Source organism: Solea senegalensis, linkage group LG21, assembly GCF_019176455.1.
Source record: "Solea senegalensis isolate Sse05_10M linkage group LG21, IFAPA_SoseM_1, whole genome shotgun sequence".
Lineage (NCBI taxonomy): Eukaryota > Metazoa > Chordata > Actinopteri > Pleuronectiformes > Soleidae > Solea > Solea senegalensis.
The window spans coordinates 15256164-15276234 of NC_058040.1; the positions used below are offsets into that span (position 1 = coordinate 15256164).

Genomic DNA, 20071 nt, shown 5'->3' on the forward strand with positions numbered 1-20071 from the left:
AAATGTCATGTACTGACATGTAAATGTAATTTTTCTGGTAAAATACTTGTACTTTTACATACTTTTAAGTATCCCTTTAAGGTAGGTTTCACTTGTGTCGTATTTGTTACACAGTAAATCAGTCGTACACACAGTATTGTTCTGTTGTTATGTTGTTTGCGTGCCCAAACGTAGAGAGCGTTGTTATTGACTGATATCACTAAAAAAATGGCTAGCCACCATGTTCGTTTGCAAAAGTATTCAGTTGGTTGCAATATATATGTTTGCGTCCATATTTTTTTCCCAACTTCCCAACTGGAACGCGTGAACTTGGGTGGGTGACGTCTTTTTGCATTACTGCCACCATATGTTTGGCCGTGGAATCGCATTTATGTCGTCTTTGATGAACTAACAAACTTCGCCAAAGTTGTGATTATTTAAAAATACATTTTGGTTAAATTCAAATGAGTAAAAACCAACCAAACTTTTGCTGCACTGGTTTTTTTTGCTCATCTTCCTCTTCTTGCAGTGAACACGGTGTACCGACCGACAGACCGAAGAGAGGAAGTGAAACCCGTTCACTCCTCATTTATTATTAGCACTTATGTGAGAACTGCAGTCTGACCGTCCTCATCGTTTCATCACAGATACAGTATCTGTGTCCGTGTTACCATCGCCTGAAGCAGTGATATATGCACAACAACAAAAACTCACATCAATAAATACATGTTGGAATGAAGTTTATTATTTCAGAAAGATTTTTTCTTCCATGTTAAAATCAAGGTTACAGCTCCCAGCACATCATTCATGTCAACTTTCAACACAGCTGCCTTTAAATGGTGTTTACAACCTGACTAATCACGCCAGACCAGTCCTCAGGAAGCCAGTGTAGAGAACACTGGCTTCCCGTGAGTCAAAGGATAGATTTGAAAATGTAAAGACTTATTAGTTCCCTATGAAGCATCCAGAGCCCCAAGTTTACAGAGTGTTTCCCACATGCAGAACCAAACAAAGTGAAGCAGCGTTCAGTTCTTCTGCTCCTGAACACCTGAGGTCTGAGCTCAGACTGTCACTCTTATTTAAATCAGGCCTTTTTCTTAAATTCTTAAATAATCATCTTAGTTATTGATTCATTCTTGTCTTTAAAATGCACATTTTTTTTATGGCAAATCACTTTTGTCTCTCATGATTTTAATGACTCTTTTAATTTCTAATTTTATTCTTGTGTATTTCTATGCTTTGTAAATCTCAACTTTGAGTTGCCTTGTGTATGAATACTGCTATACAAACACAGTTGCCTTGCCAATGTACTGTCAAACATAGTAAATTTACATTTATTATCACTTATTTTTACTTGTTATAAATAACTTTATTCAAATGTTTACACCATATTTTCAATTAAAGCAACAAAAATTCACTATTTTACACTTAAAAAACCTGAAATTACTTGGTCAATTGATGACGTTTTCTGGATTTTTGTCTGCGATCTACTTGGCGTTGAAATGGTGAAGTCGTGAGAGAACACCGTTGCTTTCCTCGTAGAAATTAAACATACACACAAATCAACGTACTATCCACCTTTGAAAACATGACAACGCGACGGCGGTAAAGGCGGTAAACTCTCATAAACACCATTTAAAGGCAACAAATATTAGTTTGTTCTACTGGTCGTTGAGGTTTTGTTGTTTTCGGTGTTTCTACGATGTTTAGTTTGAGTGTTTTAAACTGATTTTACACTAACTGTATATCTACTGTATGAATGCTGGGAGTTTATAAAGAAAACTTTTATATTTGTTTTTAAATTGTGTTTCCTTTGTTGTTGTGCTCAGTCAGGTCTGTATGTGTCTCTATAGATTGTTGAGCTCCTGAAGAGTTTGGTCCAACACCTGGTGCATGTCCAGGTTCTCCTCTTTGGCCTGGGCCAGATTCTCTGCGGAGGAAACACATCGTCACACAGGTGAGACGTCATCTCTACGTCTCCTTTTCACAGAGATTATCCGATACCTACCTTTACGTCATTTTCTCAAACACAAAAAAACAAGATGTTTACTCATTTCCAGCCTCGTATAACATTTGTCTGTTGACTTCAAAGGAACTGAAAGCGATCTATATGTATGTTTTCATTCATTAATTATCACCATGTTCGTTTGCAAAAGTATGCAGTTGGTTGCAATATATAACTTGACCACTAGATGTCACTAAATCGCTCAAACTGGTTCTTAACGTTAGAGAAGTCAAATATTTTGTTTGTGAGGCGAATCAAATCAGGTCATGTTTGAGTCCGAGAGAACATTTGTGCCAAATACTGAAAAATCACGTTCACGAGGCAAAACAAGTAATAAATAAATAAAAGCAGTGGCATTTGACCACCAAATTAAAATCATCCTGCAGTCCAAGTGAACATGTTTGACATAATGTAATGAAATGTTCAAATGTTAGTATATCTTTTGACCTTTAACCACTAAAAATCTCTTCTGTTCATGATTGAGTCCAAGTGAACGTTTGCACCAAATTAAAAGGAATTCCCTTAATATTCCTAATTCCTAAGACACTGAATTCAGGAGAATAAACACATGGGTTGTGAGGTCACAGCAACCTTGAACTATGACCACCCAAATCTAAATAGTCTTTGAATCCAAGTGAATGTTTGTGACAGAATTAAGGATTTCTTGGACCACAGAGACCTCAGTCCAAGTGAACATGTTTGACAGCTGTGATGAGCTGTCAGATCAAACCATCAAATGCCATCAAACACATGGTCACTGTAACCATGACTTTTGACCTTTGACTACTAAAAATCTCTTTGTTCATGATTGAGTCCAAGTGAACGTTTGCACCAAATTAGAAGAAATTTCCTCAAGACGTGCCTGACAAACTGTATTCACAATAAAAAAGGATTCATTCATTAGGTTCCTGTTGGCTTTTCTGAGGTTACATTGACTTTTAACCACCTCATTTAAAACATGTCATCCTTGAGTCCAAGTGAAGTGGAAAGGATTCCTTCCTTCCTGGACTTCCTGACATATCGCGTTCAAACGGCAAACGTTGACCACCAAATTTGAATCAAGTTATCCTTGAGTCCAAGTGAACATTTTGAATAGACAAAACAACATTTTCTACAGATGCTGTTGATGTATGTATTACATTACGGTACATTACTATGACTCCTGACTTTTATCCTACTCAGTCCAAGTGAACGTGAACATGGTGAATTTCACCAGGATGTTTCTGAGGTGCTCCACTGACCAGATCAAACCCGAACGTCGCCTCGACCCATGAACAACAAAGGCTAATCAGATCTTTGAGGCCGTCCTGAAATGTCGTGACCATAAAAGTGGGACACACACACACACACAAACAACCTGAAAACCTCCCACTAGGTGTCGCCAGCGTGGAGACAAGAAAAACAGACAGAAAGAAAAACAGGACGGAGACAGAAAAGTCCAGAGAGCTCTGATCCATTTATTACAGAGAAGACATGAGACTCCGCCCTCTGTAGAAACACAGACATAGCTTACCCAGCAAGGATGGGCAGAGTCAGACGTTACATCTTTAAGCATCGTCTGACCCCGCCTACCTCTGTGGAACGAAAAAACATAAACAAAGAACCGATGAACAGGAAGGAAGGAAGAGCAGACAGGAAGTGAAGTGAGACAGCGAGCGAGCGAGTGAGCGTCTACACCATGGTCATGTCGTTGAGCGCCAGGTCCAGCTCCTCGCTGAGAGCCTTGCCCTTCAGCTTCTGAGCGTACACCTCGTCTGTGGGGACACGCACACACACAGAGACGGGGACAGACGGCAGAAGAAGTGAGACAAAGGAACAAGATTCAGAAAAAGGAAAAGTTCAGAGAGAACAAGTCAGTTCACACCTGGGGTAAAAGAGCTAGTCCAGATTTATGAAACGTGGTTATATGATTGTCTGATTGTGCTGTGAGCGCCCCCTATACCATATATCCATGGCTGCCAGGAGAGATTTTAGCCATTTTTGGTGGAATAATCCAGGAATTTAACCTCTGTAGATTAGAAACCTGTCTGAAGGGTCGTTTTAGTGGCCGAATATCTAGATTTTTTTTGTCACAGGAGAATCTGCTTAAGTGTTTCTTATCATATCAGGTTTTTATCACACGGAACTGACATTTTGGAAGCACTGAAACTCTATTCCTTGAAAGCGGGTCCCAGAGTGGGAAAACCACCGTTTCATTTTTGTCTGTATACAAACAAAACGCTACTTTGGGCTCACGATGATGTCATAGGCCGTGTTTCCATCATGGTACAGTGCGGTCTGGAGCGGTGGATCTGGTGATCTGGTATCGTGACAACAAAGAGCGACGATATCGAATCAATCGAACAATGGAGGACATTTGCCTCGACATTTACAGCAATCGCGTTTTTCTGTCGCCCCGATCAGCTGACTGTCGTGGGTGGAGCCATAGACATAACGTGCCATTTAACTCTCGTACCAGAAGGGAAGGGGGCTGGAACGGTTGTGGCCGGTTATTTTGGTGCTCTCTCTTACTATCTTTGCTATCTACGTCTTCTTAGTTGAATGCAGTGTTTTGGTGAGTTTCTGAAGCAGGATTATAGCGCCACATACAGGCCTGGCAAATGTTTGTGTGGATGAAACTTGTTTTAAAACTGACAACGATAAGGATTTTAAAAGGACAAGTTCTGTTTGTGATGTAGATAATAAGTCTTGGCTAAGAAGTCACCGACAGCTGATGACCCGAGATGACTAAGATGTTTTCAGATTGGTGTCCAGAGTGGTGAGTAAGTCAGGGCTTGGAGTAGCCGCTGCTTGATTATTATTGATGCAAATGTTACACAATAAATTGAATCAATTATAGTTTTTCTTACTTACTTTTTAACCTTATAGGGCAGTAAAATCACAAAAGTAGCCTAGTATTAATTTGCACTTTCGTACCCAAAGTGAGAACTGGAATTAAACTAGTAAAATGACTAATGTGCGCAAAGAGATCAAACCACCAAAAAACCTCTCCCTGCTTAGTCTACTTATGCCTCGGCTCTGCTGTTGGTCACCGGACGCTGCTGAGCGGACGTGTAGGCGATGATGAACGTTACCTTCCAGGTCGTCGATGGTCTTCTCCAGCTTGGCCACAGATCTCTCTGCAAACTCAGCACGAGTCTCAGCCTGCGACACAAAGCGACCACAGCACAGTCGGTGTCAGTGCACAGCGGGTGTGAAACGCACACACGTGTTGCCACTCAGTTCTCACCTCTTTCAGTTTGTCTGTGAGAACTCTGATTTCCTCCTCGTATTTGTCCTCCTTCTGCGAGTACTGTAACACACACACACACACACACACACACACAGCACCATTAAAACACACCTGTGGCTGCTTGAGAGACACAAACACATGTATCTGTAGAGAAAGCACAGTCTGTGTTGGTGGTCGGTTCCTTCAGCTCCTACTGTACCTTCTCAGCCTGGGCTTCCAGTGACTTCAAGTTGTTGGTGACATTTTTCAACTCTTCCTCAAGGTCACCTGATTTACTGAGCAACGTAAGAAAGGGGAAAAGAAGAAGGAGAAGAAGAAAAGAGCAGCGATTTGAAAAGTAGAACAGAAGAAGAAATCAAACCGTGACGCTTGTCACTACCTGATCTGTCAGAAGCTACTTCCTGTCACCTCTGACGCTGTAGACCACGACTAAAACATAAAATAAAACACACGTTTTTATATTATCTTTTAAGAATAACTACAAACAACGGGAAGTAGTGAAAAGCTGAAGTCAGGGGCTCTTATTTTGAAGCCCCTATGTCCCTTCTGTTTTTAAAAACAGTTACTTAAACATTATTTTTATTTAAAATCCCCAGAAGTAGCCACACGTTGCGCATGTTAACAATGAATCAGGTTTCTGGTACAATCGGATTTGTTCATGTGCAAAGTGCAGCTACTACTAAAACAGAAGACAACATAAAACATCTGATAGTCTCTACTAAAAACCTCGTATTACATTATATTATCTTAAATCCCTGAAACTGCCACAAAATGTTTTGACAGGAAGTAGCCGCTGGCTTCACACAAATCAGGTTTCAGGTGCAGAACCAGCAGTGACAACTCCGTCTGAGGGAAAAGTCAACATGTTTCCATGGTTACGTCCACACTACTGCCCAAAACACTCATCAGAAAGCACAGAAAACACTGGAGGTTAAAAGTCAACTAACACGACGTTAGTGATTGTCTGCATCACTGCAACAAAGGCAAAGTGAGAGAAAACAGACGGAGAGAGAGCTGAGAGGTCGAAGGTCAGCGGAGGCCGTGCGGTCAGTACCTCTTCTTCTCCGCACATCATGGACTTCAAATTGTGGTCCATCAGTTTGAGCTCCTCCTTCAGATCCCGCCCTCGCCTGCAGGGTTCGTCCACCAGGGCGGCGACAGCAGCAGCAGCAGGGAGTGGTGGCAGTGGGCGGAGCAGCCGTTAAACATGCAGGCGGCGGTTGTGTGGTCACACATGCGTTTGATAAAAAACACACACACATGCAGGTTTGTGTGTGACGCGTGGGCGGGGGAAATATTGAGATATTTACACAAATTATCAAAAAAAAGCATATAATCTTTAAACTGATGTTACCAATAAATGTTAAACCTTTTCTGGATTATCATAAAAATAAATAAATTGTCAACTAGATGGTGCCAAGTGCTCACCCTCACTAGAGCTGTTGTGTGAGTGTATCGCAATATTTAGTATACTTCGCAAATACTCAAATAGCATGATAATCTTGTATCGTGATAATCTCTATTGTGATTTAGATATTGTGATAATCTTGCATCGTGAAATACCACGATAATATCATATTGTGACTTAAGTTTCATGACTTAAATATAGTGATACTCTTGTATCGTGATAATCTTGTACTGTGACTTAAATATCATGATAATCTTGCATTGTGATTTAAATAACGTGACTTAAACATCCCGATAATATCATATTGTGACTTAAGTTTCATGACTTAAATATAGTGATAATATCTGATTGTGACTTAAATATTGTGATATTCTTACATCGTGACTTAAATATTGTGATAATCTTGTATTGTGACTTAAATATTGTGATAATATCATATTGTGACTTAAGTTTCATGACTTAAATATCGTGATAATCTTGTATTGCGGTGTCTCTGGCGATAACCGAGATATTTTAGTTTTTGACTCTTTGTTTGATTTAACTTTATAAATATATATTATCCGTAAATGATCCATAAAATATAATACGATATAATATAATAGAAAAGTCCAGTGCAATGAAATTGCAGATCAACTGTTTGCACGGCATAAATAATGGAGTATCTTCAAGGTAAACGCATAAAAACTCCCGCAAAATATCTAATATAAAAATGTCAATTATAATTCACTCTTGAGTCTTTGTTGACATTCTATTATTGTACAGTAAGAAGTTCCTCTTTGTCAAGTGAAAGTGTGAGACGACCATGTTGTCATAGCGGTGATCACATGATCTCTGTTGTGACATCATGAATAATGCAGATGCCGGTGTGAGTTTGTCGTGGTGCGGGTGTTGACTTACGCCTCAGCCACCTCAGCTCGCTCCTCTGATCGCTCCAGGTCGCCCTCAAGGATCACCAGCTTACGTGCGACCTGCACGCACACACACAGTCAGCGCAGCATTAAGACTTCAAATGTATAAATATATCATTTAAATTCAACCTGTGAGACATTTAACTGACTAAAATCAGGGTCACAGCATGTGTGTGTGTAGTTGTGGTTTGTGTAGCATGGATATGGATGACGGGACGTCACGGTGTGCGAAACACACGCACTTCCTCATATTTGCGGTCGGCCTCCTCAGCGATGTGTTTGGCCTCCTTCAGCTGCATCTCCTGGATCTCCATCTTCTCCTCGTCCTTGGTCGCTCTGTTCTCTATGACCTTCATTCCTCTGAAGGAGCAGATCAATCAATCAGTTAATCAATCAATCCATCAATGTAACTGCACATTAACCCACATCAGTCACAACTGTGCTTCATCTAAATCTGAATCTAGTTCCTTCAACCTCTGGGATAGGAGTTTGTTTATTAAGAGCCTCATTTGCTGCCTGTTGCATTATGGGAAGTGAGAGATCCAGTGAGTTTAGAGCTTTTTTTGATATTTTAATTTCTGTTGTTTGAGATCTCTGATAAAAATAAAGGCACATTTTGAAACTAGACCAAGAGGAAACTAACTTTTGTGTCACTTTTTAAAACCTGGCTTTGTGTCACTGGAGCAGATCTGACTGAGGGGTTTCACACATAGAAGTCACAGAATAACACATTTGAACTTAAACATGGAGGCAGCAGTGGATCAACAACTATTGTCTGCTGTGATGTCAAATTTGTGAATTTCTGTATGGGCTTTGGTGCTGTAGAGGGAGTGATTTACACTCAGAGTGACAGAGACACGTGGATTTCCTGTTTGAAAAGGCTGATTTACAGTGACATTGAGCAACAGACACATTCTTAAGGTGTTGTAGAAATAAGCTGACGCTGGCAGTCATCTCTCACACAGTGAAGTCACATAAAGAACCTCATGTAACAACACTTCAAAATTTGAACTCTTCCTTTAATAATTCAGTTAAAATTATGTTTATATATTTCTTAACCTGTGAAAACTTGTTCTGATTCACATGATTTCAAACTGACAAACATGCAGCAAACCACAGAAGGTAGGACTGTGTTTCACCTCATACAGAGTTACAGGTCACTTGTGAAAAGTGTGCCCCCCAGTGGTATTATCCAACACTGCAGCTAAACTCTCAGTGGGTCAAGTGCTGTGAAGTTTCTCCAGGGCATAGTAATCTTCAGTAGTGAGCTGTAGGAACCTGGACGTTCTCATTAAAGAGGGTTTCTTAAGTTCTCAAGAACTTCTCAGAACTTCTCAGAACTTCAGAAACCTCTCAGCCGACTCCTGAAGACACTGTTATGTTTTGTTGCAGCTTCTTCCTCTCATCAGATGTGAGGAGGATTAAAACACGGAGAAACGAGACAGCTGGGCAAAGCTCTCACCTCTCACTCTCGTCTGCTGCTTTCTCCGCCTCCTCCAGCTTCTGCAGAGCAGTGGCCAGTCTCTCCTGAGCTCTGTCCAACTCCTCCTCCACCAGCTGGATGCGCCTGTTCAGAGACGCCACCTCTGCCTCGGCCTGTGGGACAACGAGAGCAGAGCGTCCAAAACTGTTCATGTGGGAATATTGTCAATGAAACGTGGAAGGGAATCATACACAGTTAATAAAGTAATTATAGTGAATTTGTGGGGGTTTATTTGTATGTCACTGTAGGAGCTTCATCCAGACTACAATGACAACAGTATTTTCAGATTACAAAGCACACAGAGTTGTTTGCTTCATTTCAGTAACTGCTACTAATGAACAAAGGTGTAATGTTGGAACAAAGGTCTCACTTTCTGCTCATCCAGAATAAAAATGCACTTTTCAAATCAAAACAGAGCCCGCAGCATTTTCAAACCTCTGTTTTTGGGACTTTTTGGGAACATCATGGCATTGTGGACGGCAGGTAAATCTGCAACTGGAGTCTGCTTTTTTGAAATCTGGTTTGTCTCAAGGCTACAGCAGTGCTATTGCAGGAGGGCCTCAGTTTGGGCTTTAAACAGTCATTCATTTACCAAATCAATTAAAACAGACAACTTTATTGTTCCTTTGGACCATGTTTACATGTCTAAATGTGTTAAGTTGCTGTCATGTGATTTGTCGATTAGATATTTGCATTAACAAGCGGTTGAAAGGTGTACCTAATAAACTGGTCAGTTAGTGTATTGCTAGCTCTCGTAAAGCGAGTTCATTTAGCTAATTAATTCTACTTCCGGTTGATCAAAGTTTAGTTTTCAGTTCAGGTTTAAAACGAACTCTATTTATTTCAAGGCTGTTTCAACTTTGTTGAACTTCATTCATAAATCGTCACAGTTTCCGGTGTGTGTTACCCGCTCCCGGGCCTGCCGTTCCATGTCCGCCTCCTCCTGCAGCACTTCGGCCCGCTCCTCCGCATCGTAGGCCGCCTGCTGCAGCGTCTGGATCTTCTTTCTTACCGCGTCTATGGACATAAACGACGCCATGATGCCGACGCTCCGCTCCGCTCCGCTTGTGCCCGCCGTGTCTGTCACAGCTGTGAGTGTGTGTGTACTGTTGCCATAACAACGGAGTCAGAGGTCGGAATCACCTGTGCGACGCACGGTTTTCTTTTTTCCCCCGGTTACTCGCTTTCCAAAATAAAAGCTACTACAGGTGCCTTCGAAAAATAAGAATTTTAAGATAAGAATAAGACCATTTCTCCTCCTCCTCACACTACTACTACTAATAATAACCGATCTGAATCATGTGACTGACACGATTTTCAAAATAATAATGTTAATAATAATAATGATGTAATTATTGTCTTATGACTTATTTTGAACAACTACCACCTCTACTACTATTACTACTGCTACTACTACTACTACTACCTCTTCTACTACTATTACCTCTACTACTACTACTACTACTACCACTACTACTGTTACTACTACCTCTTACTACCTACTACTACTTCTAATACTGCTACTGCTGTTGCTTCTACTAGTACTACTACTACTACCTCTACTACTACTGCTGCTACTACTACTATTACTACTGCTACTACTGTTGCTTCTACTAGTACTACTACTACTACCTCTACTACTGCTACTACTACTGCTACTGCTGCTACTGCTACTACTGCTGCTACTGCACACTGCTACTACTACTGCTACTACTACTACAGCAGCTACTGCTACTACTACCTCTACTACTACTACTGCTACTACTACTACTAGTAAATACACTTGAGATATGTAAGTATTTATGATATACCTACATATTCTGTAGGAGAGTAAATACACTTGAGATATGTAAGTATTTATGATATACCTACATATTCTGTAGGAGAGTAAATACACTTGATATATGTAAGTATTTATGATATACCTACATATTCTGTAGGAGAGTAAATACACTTGATATATGTAAGTATTTATGATATACATACATATTCTGTAGGAGAGTAAATACACTTGATATATGTAAGTATTTATGATATACCTACATATTCTGAAAGTAGCGGCAGACAGAACCAGGTGGAGGGACTTTTGATGCCTCGAGCGGCACTTGGCATGGAAGAGGATTGACAGACATACATATTCTACATTAGGTCACTGCAGGACACCGACACTCTAACGTCATTCACTCATATCATATACTTCAAACTCCAGCTCTTTCTATTCCTGGCAGCTTTAATGCATCCATACACACGTCTAATATTCGCCACAATTGCAAGTTTGTATCTTGTGTCCACTCCGTGCATATTTTTAATGCTTATAATTCATAGCATGATTAACAACACCCTGCACTTTGGATCATGTTGTGTAAGCTGCATATTAAGCTTAATTATACTCAAATAACTATATAAAAAGTAAGTGTAAACATGTTTAGGAAATCTACTTTGATTAATAGTAATAATGTTATGTCATATTAATATGTTGCATCTATTTAAAAGACAGAAAAGAGTTTAGACTATGTTTGAATGTTTGGTATAAATGTGTGCGTCATGTTGGGGTGAAGACGAGCGATCATAAACAATTTCACACATCTGCGTGATTCTCTTCCATATTTGGTAACACCGCTGCACACAGGAAGGTCCCGTCTCTGTCTCTGTCTGTGTCTCGCTCCACCCTGCATTTCTGTAACTGCTCATAAAATTCTACATATGACTCACAAGTCCTGGTTTTTCAGAGCTCAGTCTGAGTCCAGACATAAACAAATGATCTCTGACACAGTAGAAACTCTACTTAGGAACACCATGGAATAAAGGTGGTCCCAGAAACTTGAAAACGTGACCTTATCTTATGTAAACAGCCATGACAACACCTTCCTTTTAATTCTGTTTAGGTCATTAATTCAACTTTGTAAACTGTTTTTTCCCCACACCAAATTCCATCGAGAAAACCAGCGTTTTTAGCTTGCAGGGAAACAGGAGCTGCTGGTCTACTGCTGCCTCGTGTGGTAGGTTTGTGTCACTGAAGTAAATCTGAAGGGCGGATTAAAAACACCAAAGTCATTAAATAACATGTTTGAGCTTCCTGATGGAGGCAGCAGTGGATCATGAACTCCTGTGTGCTGTGATGTTAAATTGACAATTTTCTTAATGGAATTTGGTGTGGGGGAATAAGCAGTATACAAAGTGACAGAAATGGCGAAATAAAGCAGTAAACATAATCTATACTATCTAACTCCTTCAGTTTCAATAGTGTTCTACACACCTTGTGCTTGAACCCTAAATATAATACACTGTTTTTCATGGTGTCCACAGCAGCAGCCATGTATCTCATGTGGGTTCTTGAAGGTATACGTAAAATGTGTAATGTGCGTCATTCAAACACACTTATCTATCTATCCTTTTAATACTTTTCCATGACATGCTGCATTATAGTGCAGTGTTCTTTGACTAAACCGCACTTTAATATTAACACACAGTGTGTTAATGGAGCAGCAGTATATTTACAGGCTTTGGCCTGAAGGCGCTGACAGGTTTTATGATCTGTTGGTCGAATCTGATCCTGCACACGTCTCGTTTAACAGCGTCCGTGCTGCTGACTTTTCAAATGGAGCAGCGATGACGCTCTTGAGATTCAGCCCTGGTCTTTAAGTGACACTGACACGAAGGTCAGCGCTGATTACACGACGTTTGACTGACCGGTGCATTTTTAGACTGGGAACTGAGCAGTGATATGTGAATGCAGTGGGCACAGTGAGCTGCAGTGTGTTACTGTGGGGACACGGTCAAACTCACATCTGTGGCCTTTTTCTCTGCCTGCTCCAGTTTCTCCTGGGCGTCCTTCAGCGACTCGGAGTATTTGTCCAGCTCATCCTCCACGCCTTTCAGCTTCTTCTGCAGACCCAGCAGCTCTTCCTCCAGCTGCACGCCAACACACAAACAGGACATGTCACAAACACATCCATGGATTCTATATACAATTACTTAAAAGCCATTTTCTTTAGGAATAACTAAGCAGAAGACGAGGTGAATGTGTATGAACAATATTATAGCCCATCCTTTAGCTGATGTTTTGGCTGTAAATTAGTCAACTAAATTAAACTTCACTTCACTGTCTTTGAAACACAGTTGATGTTAGGAGAAGCTGCACCCTCTGAATACAAGATGGCTGCTCCTAGCATCATCAACACGTCTATTAACTGTGCTTTCTGCTGTTTTTATAAAACACATTTGTAGTTTTTTTTGTGTTGTACACACAATACTGTCCTACTGTTGCTTATGGACACGTTGACATGAGACGCAAGTAATTTCCATGAAAACAAATACCACGTAAAGTGGATGAGTCAGCAAATCTAGCTTCACTATATGGCTAACGTTAAGCACTTGTGAGTTAAGTGTCTTACATCATTCCAAAATATGAATAAGCTATGGTTTGTTGCTATGTTGACAGATTACATCAGAATTGTTTCTTACACAAAGTAGATTTGTGTGTTTCAGTCGCAGGATTTTTGTAAATGTGGCAGAAAAATGTTAGCTAGGCAGCTAGCTAGCTAACATTACAGTCAACGGTAACTTAACTGAGTCTCATAGTGGGATGATTTGTTTTTCCACATTTACTGTTACTGTGTTGTTGTTAGCATTAGACATTTCTCCTTTTTATAACCAATATTGTCTGTGTTTTTGGTGAATTTGAGGTATTTCTTATGCTGACAACGCAGTCAGAAGAAAGTTAAAAATGAGGTCAATCATGGGTGGAACGCTTTTACTCTTGAGATAAAATGCTATGAGTGTTATTTATACTCATATAATAGTAATGGTTGTGGTTATTGCTGAATGGTGACATTAATGCTAACTAACTGGCTAACAAGCTTTCCTGCCATGTTTACACGTCCTGTGAGTGTCACAACAAATGAAATTGCAAATCTTCCGTATGAACAACCAATCGTGTTACATCTCTTAAGGCGGTGGTTCTCAAATGGAGGTACGGGGAACCCTGGAGGTTTGTAGCACACTGCCAGGGGGTCCATTAAGCCATTTTTTGCAATTTAGATTACTTTCAAAACAAACAATTTATGGTCAAATTATTCCAAGTGAAATACACAAGGGAATCACCAGAATCTTGGATTAGCTACAACAAAATGTTGAGAACCTTCAACCTGCTGATTATTTATTTTACTTGATTCCTCCGTGACTCATTTCCAAAGGCCATTTCAGCCACAGCGGCTTCATAAACTATAAAAAGACAATTGTAATGACATGTCCTCGGGACAAATGTCCTTTCTGTCTCACTTCTCTTTCAGCCAGTAGCCATGTAAGGCCTCCTGGTCACAAATAGCCCTGGTCAGTACTGATCCTCCCATCAACTCAAACAGCCTTGACTGTCTGTGTGAGTGCAGCAACAATTCAGAGAAGGCAGCTAACACACACAGAAATAGACTCGGCGCCCAGAGAAAGAGAGAGAGGAGACTATGATGCCATTGTCATAGATCCAGGACGGGATCCACTGGGAACAGAACACATGCTATGTGGACAGTTGCATGTTGGAATAGTTGCTTTCTATTTATAGGTTGATATGTGATCTCGTAAATTACAGTGGGGAGAGTCTGCAGGTCAGGAAGGGAAAATCCTTGTGATCTTCAGCTCACAGCTGGAGGTGGCCAAACACGCCCGACCCTGATGTCCATTGGTGCATCAGTCAGTGTTTATGTTACGTTCCCACGTGACTTAAAGCTCCCAGGTTATATTTGTTTTTGACATAACATATCACGAGAGACAAATCACTTCAGAGTTAGAGTCAAACATTAAGGCGATTATGTACTTTGGTAGAACTTTGCTTGGGTACGTTTTCACCTCGTTACTTCAAAAAGGGAAGGATAGCTAGTTTGAAGCTATTAGTTGATGTACAAGTCAAACAGGCACCACCATGGATACGTTTCCATGAGCATGACAGATGTTAACATAGGATTCCAAAACTCAAGGTGTGTAAACCTTGTTTAAGGTGGCACCATCATACTCAAAATCTGCACATTAACTTGTACTTTTAAAAGCTAATACTCAAGTATATTTAGCTTAAAACTACTTTTACACGCAAGTACAACATTAGATTAGTAAACCTTAGACACCTTTACTCCAGTAGTATTGTTTAAGGTGACTTTAACTTCTACCAAAATGGTTTTCTAGCAGATGGTGGTCATCACCTTCATGTCTTCATTTAAGTGGTTAAATTGCACTTTCCTGATGAAACGTGACTGAGAGGCAGTTTGGCTGGTGGGAACATCCTTTTTAGAAGATGAATGGACAGCACTGAGCCTTGTGTTGTGTTGATGACATGGTCAACCATCATATCTGAGAGGGCGCCAGGCCACCAGGGGATCACTTGGAACTTTGACCACAGGTGAACCTTCTCAAATGTTTATCTGTGTGTGCTGGGTTTATTTTTTAGTTTTTTCTTTGGGGGATCATTAACGTTCAGAGAAATGTTCAAAGGTCAATGTCAGCAAAAATAAAAACTGATACAAAGTAATTTGATCTAAAGTTCATGAACCATGGTGATTCAGTCCTTAAAAAGGTTTTACTTTTAAATGGATGAACATTAGTCACTTCAATAGTGTAAGGATGTTGATATATAGGTTGTTGGTGGAAATAAAAAAAGATTTGTCAGTTGCTAAATTTCACACAATGCAACTTTTCTTTTTGATTGAAATGAATGAAATTGTGTTATATTAGTGTGTATTATATTATCAGAAAATAATATATATATATATACATATAAATACATATAGCTAAACAACAGATTGAATATATCATGTCCACATCATGTATAGTGATTATCTGTGTTTGTTCAGACTTTTATATCCACTTTACTGGGACTTTTACTTTGGTGATATTAACAAAATAAGACAAATTTAAAACCACCTTAACAAAGCGTTGTCAGTGTGTTTCTTCTACACGAAACAGAATTATTACTTAAAGCTGCTGTCACTGGTATCATCTTGAGGGCTAACATTTTAAACCAACTTCCTGTCTGTAGCTGATGTTAGCTTAGCATTCCACTCCCCCTTTCTATGTCACCTCACAAATGTGTTTGGTGGGGGGGGGACATTCTAACCTCACAAGCGGAGAGGGCCACCTGTTTGTGGATAAAGAAGAATCCAAATTCCTCTAGATTTACTTTCAGAATCCTGAGACCTGTGAGACCAATGCTACTGAGCAAACACTCTAGAGCAGTGGTTCTCAATTATTTTCTGTCATGCCCCCCCCAGAGGACAGAAATGTTTTCACGCCCCCCCTGAATTGAAATACAATTGTGAACCTGATAATATTTATTTATTTATCTGTATAAACCACTGTATGAGTTGTCCCGCTCTGCCTCTCACGCCCCCCCGACACCTCACGGTTTTTGAGAAGTGCTGCTCTAGAGCAATGACAGCTGTCAGAACATAGAGCTAGTTAACACAAATTTTAAATAAATAAATCCGACAGCTGTTTCGATAATAATAACAGTGGGCCTAAAATGAAACCATGAGGGACACCACTTTTGACGGAAGTGGAGGTTAAAGACCCTGTCTAATCTGGACCCTGCAGATTAACCCTGTTATGACCATCATGATAATCAGGCCGCCTGGATTTATTTAGATTTTATGGCTGTAGAATTGTCAAAAAATGTTCAATGAGTGAGTTTTTCTAAGATAACTTTCCCTTTCCAAATCTGACACTTATTCAAGTGTTTAGGAATTATGGTACTGAAAAGCTGACGTCACAAACGTGTGACGCGCTGGTGAAGCTCATCTGTGATTGGACGGTCGTCCTGAGGGCTAACGTAATGACGAGTATATGCAAAGCTCTATTTCCTCTACCACTTTATCCTGCACACGAGGGCGCCAATCTCAGCTGACATAGGGCGAAAGGCAGACAGTCTATAGTTGTTTTTAATTTTCTAGATGTCACACAGTGTAGGAGTTATAAGTACACATGCTAAATGATAACAGAAGGGTTAACCTAAGTATTCACCCATGATGGTTATTATAAAGTGATGTCTCATTGTTAGCTCTGAGGTTTCAAGTAATTTTAGTTATTTGGTCTCTGAGCTTCTGCCCCCTGCTGGTGCCAAACTCCATCACTACTGTTACTTTAATGTTCTTGTGTTCACTTTTAATGTTTTGCTTGTTAAACTTTAAAACAGAGAAACAGAGACTTCCTCTCTGCCTGTGAGTTTGGGTCACTACACTTGGAGATGAGGAGATGATGGAGGTGTGGAGGTGATGGAGGTGTTGGAGTGGTACCCACCTGTTTGCATTTGTCCTCTGCTCCCTTCTTGTCGACCTCAGCCTGCTCTGCCCGGTCAATCGCGTTCTCCTTGTCGAGCTTCAGCATCTGCATCTTCTTCTTGATGGCCTCCATGGTTCCTGTTTTTCGGGGCTCTCGGCAGCAGCAGCAGCGGGTAAAAGGGACTCGGCAGATCCGGACACAGACGGAGGGACGGCGGCTCTGGACTGAGGCTCCTGTGAGAGCGGCGCGAGGACAGGTCGGAATAGAAACCTAGGCGCACGAGCCCCTCACTTTTTTCCCTCCCAGTGAGGATGCGCGCGGGACCTTTTCCATATTTAGGCAGTGAGAGGAGCAACACACACACACACACACACACACACCGGACTAAGCATTGACTTCCAGTCATTCTGCCAGCCTGGACATAACGTTATCCCTAACAATAACCGTAATTATTAACTTTAACCTAACAACAATACAAATATTAGCCCTAAACTTAACCAGTTCCTCAGAACCGAGGACTAATGGTCCTGACAAGTTCAGTGTTTATGACAGAAAACATCCTTAGGAGGTAACACACACACACAGAATATAAAGCACAATATTACTCTCCTTTTGATTATGTGAACTGTTTAACAACATTATATGCGTATGCTCATTAATTAGCTCTCTTAAATAAAAACTAAATAACGATAACATAATGAGAGAAACCAGTTTAAGAAGTGGTACTTTATCGAGTACTGAATACTGAAGATATCACTTGTTGCAGCAGCAAAAGGACCAAGATGACTATCTATCTATCTATCTATCTATCTATCTATCTATCTTCGTGGCTAGCTGGTGAAAAATTCCCTTCCCACACAACAATGCAAAGCGAGCTCACTAAAATTCCCTTCCCACACAATTCTGTAAAAGCTAGCTTGATAGTTTCATGGCTAGCTAGCTAGCTAGAAATTCCTTTGCCGCACAGCTACGCAAAGCTAGCTTGATAGTTTCATGGTTAGCTCATTAAAAGTCCCTTTCCCGCACAACTACGCAAAGCTAGCTTGATGGTTTCACAGCTGGCTAGCTCATTAAAAATTCCCTTCCCATACAACTATGCAAAGCCAGCTTGACAGTCTCATGGCTAGCTAGCTAGAAATCCCCTTAGCGCAAAGCTAGCTTGATCGTTTCATGGCTAGCAAGCCAAAAAGTCCATATATATCTATCTATCTGAAATATAAATGCATAAACTTTTGTCTGGTGTTTTTATAGAAGCAGTGACATATTTTGCCTAAACAAGAAATTGGAAAAACACAGATGTCAAGAGTTTCAATGTAAAACTGACTTTATTGAATATAAATCTCTCTCACAGTGCCCATGAGGTGGCGCTGCCGCACACCAGCATTACACTGATACCACGAATAAATCAGGAAATGTGAACAAAAAACAGATTAGAATGATTACAGTCTTTTCTTTTTAATATTAAACATACTGTTCGGTTTGCTCGGGAAAAAAATACAGACGTGAAAAGAGTGAAGACGATTTAAATGAGGTTTGAATGAAGGAAGTGCAACATAAAGAGATAAATGTGTCACCCATTATAGTTTCATGATGAATAAGGCACTTTTATAAGCAGTGATATAACAAAGAGTGAGCATCAACTTAATTATACTATAATTAGACTGTAAGTAATCCTGATCAGACAGGAAGTACAAGCACTGCATTAGAAAAAACAAAACGCCACTGCAGCGAGACAACAACACTTAACCTCCAAATATGGTCAATACCATGTCAAACTTCCTGAAGTTAAATATATGGCTTCATAATCTTTACACAAATACCTCCCTCATCTAATCTAATCTAATCTAATCTAATCTAATGTAATCTATTTCAGGCGGGCAATACTGTAGCTGCTTAAATCCAAATACTAAAAACAAAACAAAAAAGATCTTTTATTCAGATATGTCTGAAAACATCATTAATACATTTCATAGCTCAGACGTCTTTTTTAAAAAAATAACATTTTCTCGCTCTGATTTGTTCCATCGCAAAGTTATAAAATTTCTTCCTCCAAAATCTAAAGTTTAAAAACTACTCCTGAAACAGTCCGTCGTGCTGAGAATCGTCACATCACATGTAACCATACACCTCATAAAGATATGGATAAAAACAAACAACAACAACACATTGTCATCTGCATAGAGTGTTTGCATATATTATGCTTAGATTGCATAGAAGCACTCAGTGAAAGCAGAGATTACTGGCAGCTCTTGTTTTTTAAAAGACTCGCAACAAAATGGAAAGGTGAGTTTGACATCATACAGTATATAATCAAAGGACTCGAGGATATATATATATATCGCAAATAGTCAATTTAATCATCATTGTTATTGTCATTTTTGAAAATTAAATAGAGAAACAGATAAAAAAAAAAAACATCTGTATGATGTGGAGTCAATCTGCCTGATGTCTGGTTGAAGCTTCCTCGCACGCACACACACACACACACACACACACACACTCTCTCACTGTTCTTGGTCTTCGTCCATCAGCTCTGATGGCAGGAACTTGTACTGCTGCTTTCGGATCATGGCCAGCTTTTTCCTTGCCTCCACCAGCTCCCGCTCTTTTCGCAGCATCTCCTCCTGAGCCGCCATAATCTGCAACACAACACAATGCATGTGATTCACTGATTCACCACTGACACTGAGACGGCATCCACGCTAACACAAACACAACAAGACACTTGTTTGAGCTCTGTATCAGACAAATGTCATGCTTTTTTCATTATACACTTCTATCACGACTTGGCTCAGCT

The 20071-nt window shown here is 40.1% G+C and overlaps 2 protein-coding genes across 10 annotated transcripts in view; both read right to left on the reverse strand.

The window, feature by feature from the left end:
* Positions 1 to 702: 702 nt before the first annotated feature.
* On the reverse strand, positions 703 to 17575 carry LOC122758292 (tropomyosin beta chain). Of its 4 annotated transcripts, none has more exons than XM_044012345.1 (9): positions 17293 to 17575; positions 12802 to 12927; positions 8995 to 9128; positions 7775 to 7892; positions 7522 to 7592; positions 5416 to 5491; positions 5214 to 5276; positions 5059 to 5128; positions 703 to 1909 (listed from the first exon to the last, which is right to left on the reverse strand). In XM_044012345.1, the coding sequence occupies exons 1-9, from the start codon at positions 17404 to 17406 to the stop codon at positions 1827 to 1829; spliced, it is 855 nt and encodes a 284-aa protein (XP_043868280.1). In that variant the 5' UTR covers positions 17407 to 17575; the 3' UTR covers positions 703 to 1826. The 4 variants fall into 4 exon arrangements, with proteins under 4 accessions (XP_043868280.1, XP_043868283.1, XP_043868279.1 ...); XM_044012348.1 differs by lacking the exon at positions 5416 to 5491 and adding an exon at positions 6271 to 6346; XM_044012344.1 differs by lacking the exon at positions 703 to 1909 and adding an exon at positions 3422 to 3738.
* A 1005-nt stretch (positions 17576 to 18580) lies between these two features.
* Positions 18581 to 20071, reverse strand: part of tln1 (talin 1) — a 48314-nt gene continuing 46823 nt past the window's right edge. For all 6 annotated transcript variants that reach the window (XM_044011881.1, XM_044011882.1, XM_044011877.1 and 3 more), the window contains one exon: positions 18581 to 19913. In XM_044011881.1, coding sequence (XP_043867816.1) covers positions 19779 to 19913 — 135 coding nt within the window. In that variant the 3' untranslated portion in view covers positions 18581 to 19778. The remainder of the gene's footprint in view (positions 19914 to 20071) is intronic.

Bases quoted from the DNA above. Each gene is read 5' to 3' on its own strand.
- LOC122758292 (XM_044012345.1), bottom strand. From the start codon at position 17,406: ATGGAGGCCATCAAGAAGAAGATGCAGATGCTGAAGCTCGACAAGGAG. The intron at 9,129-12,801 runs GTGAGTTTGACC...GTTGTCCCACAG, and splicing joins CAGAGAAAAAGGCCACAGAT to GCCGAGGCAGAGGTGGCGTC. The intron at 5,277-5,415 runs GTACAGTAGGAG...TGTGTGTTACAG, and splicing joins TGGAAGCCCAGGCTGAGAAG to TACTCGCAGAAGGAGGACAA.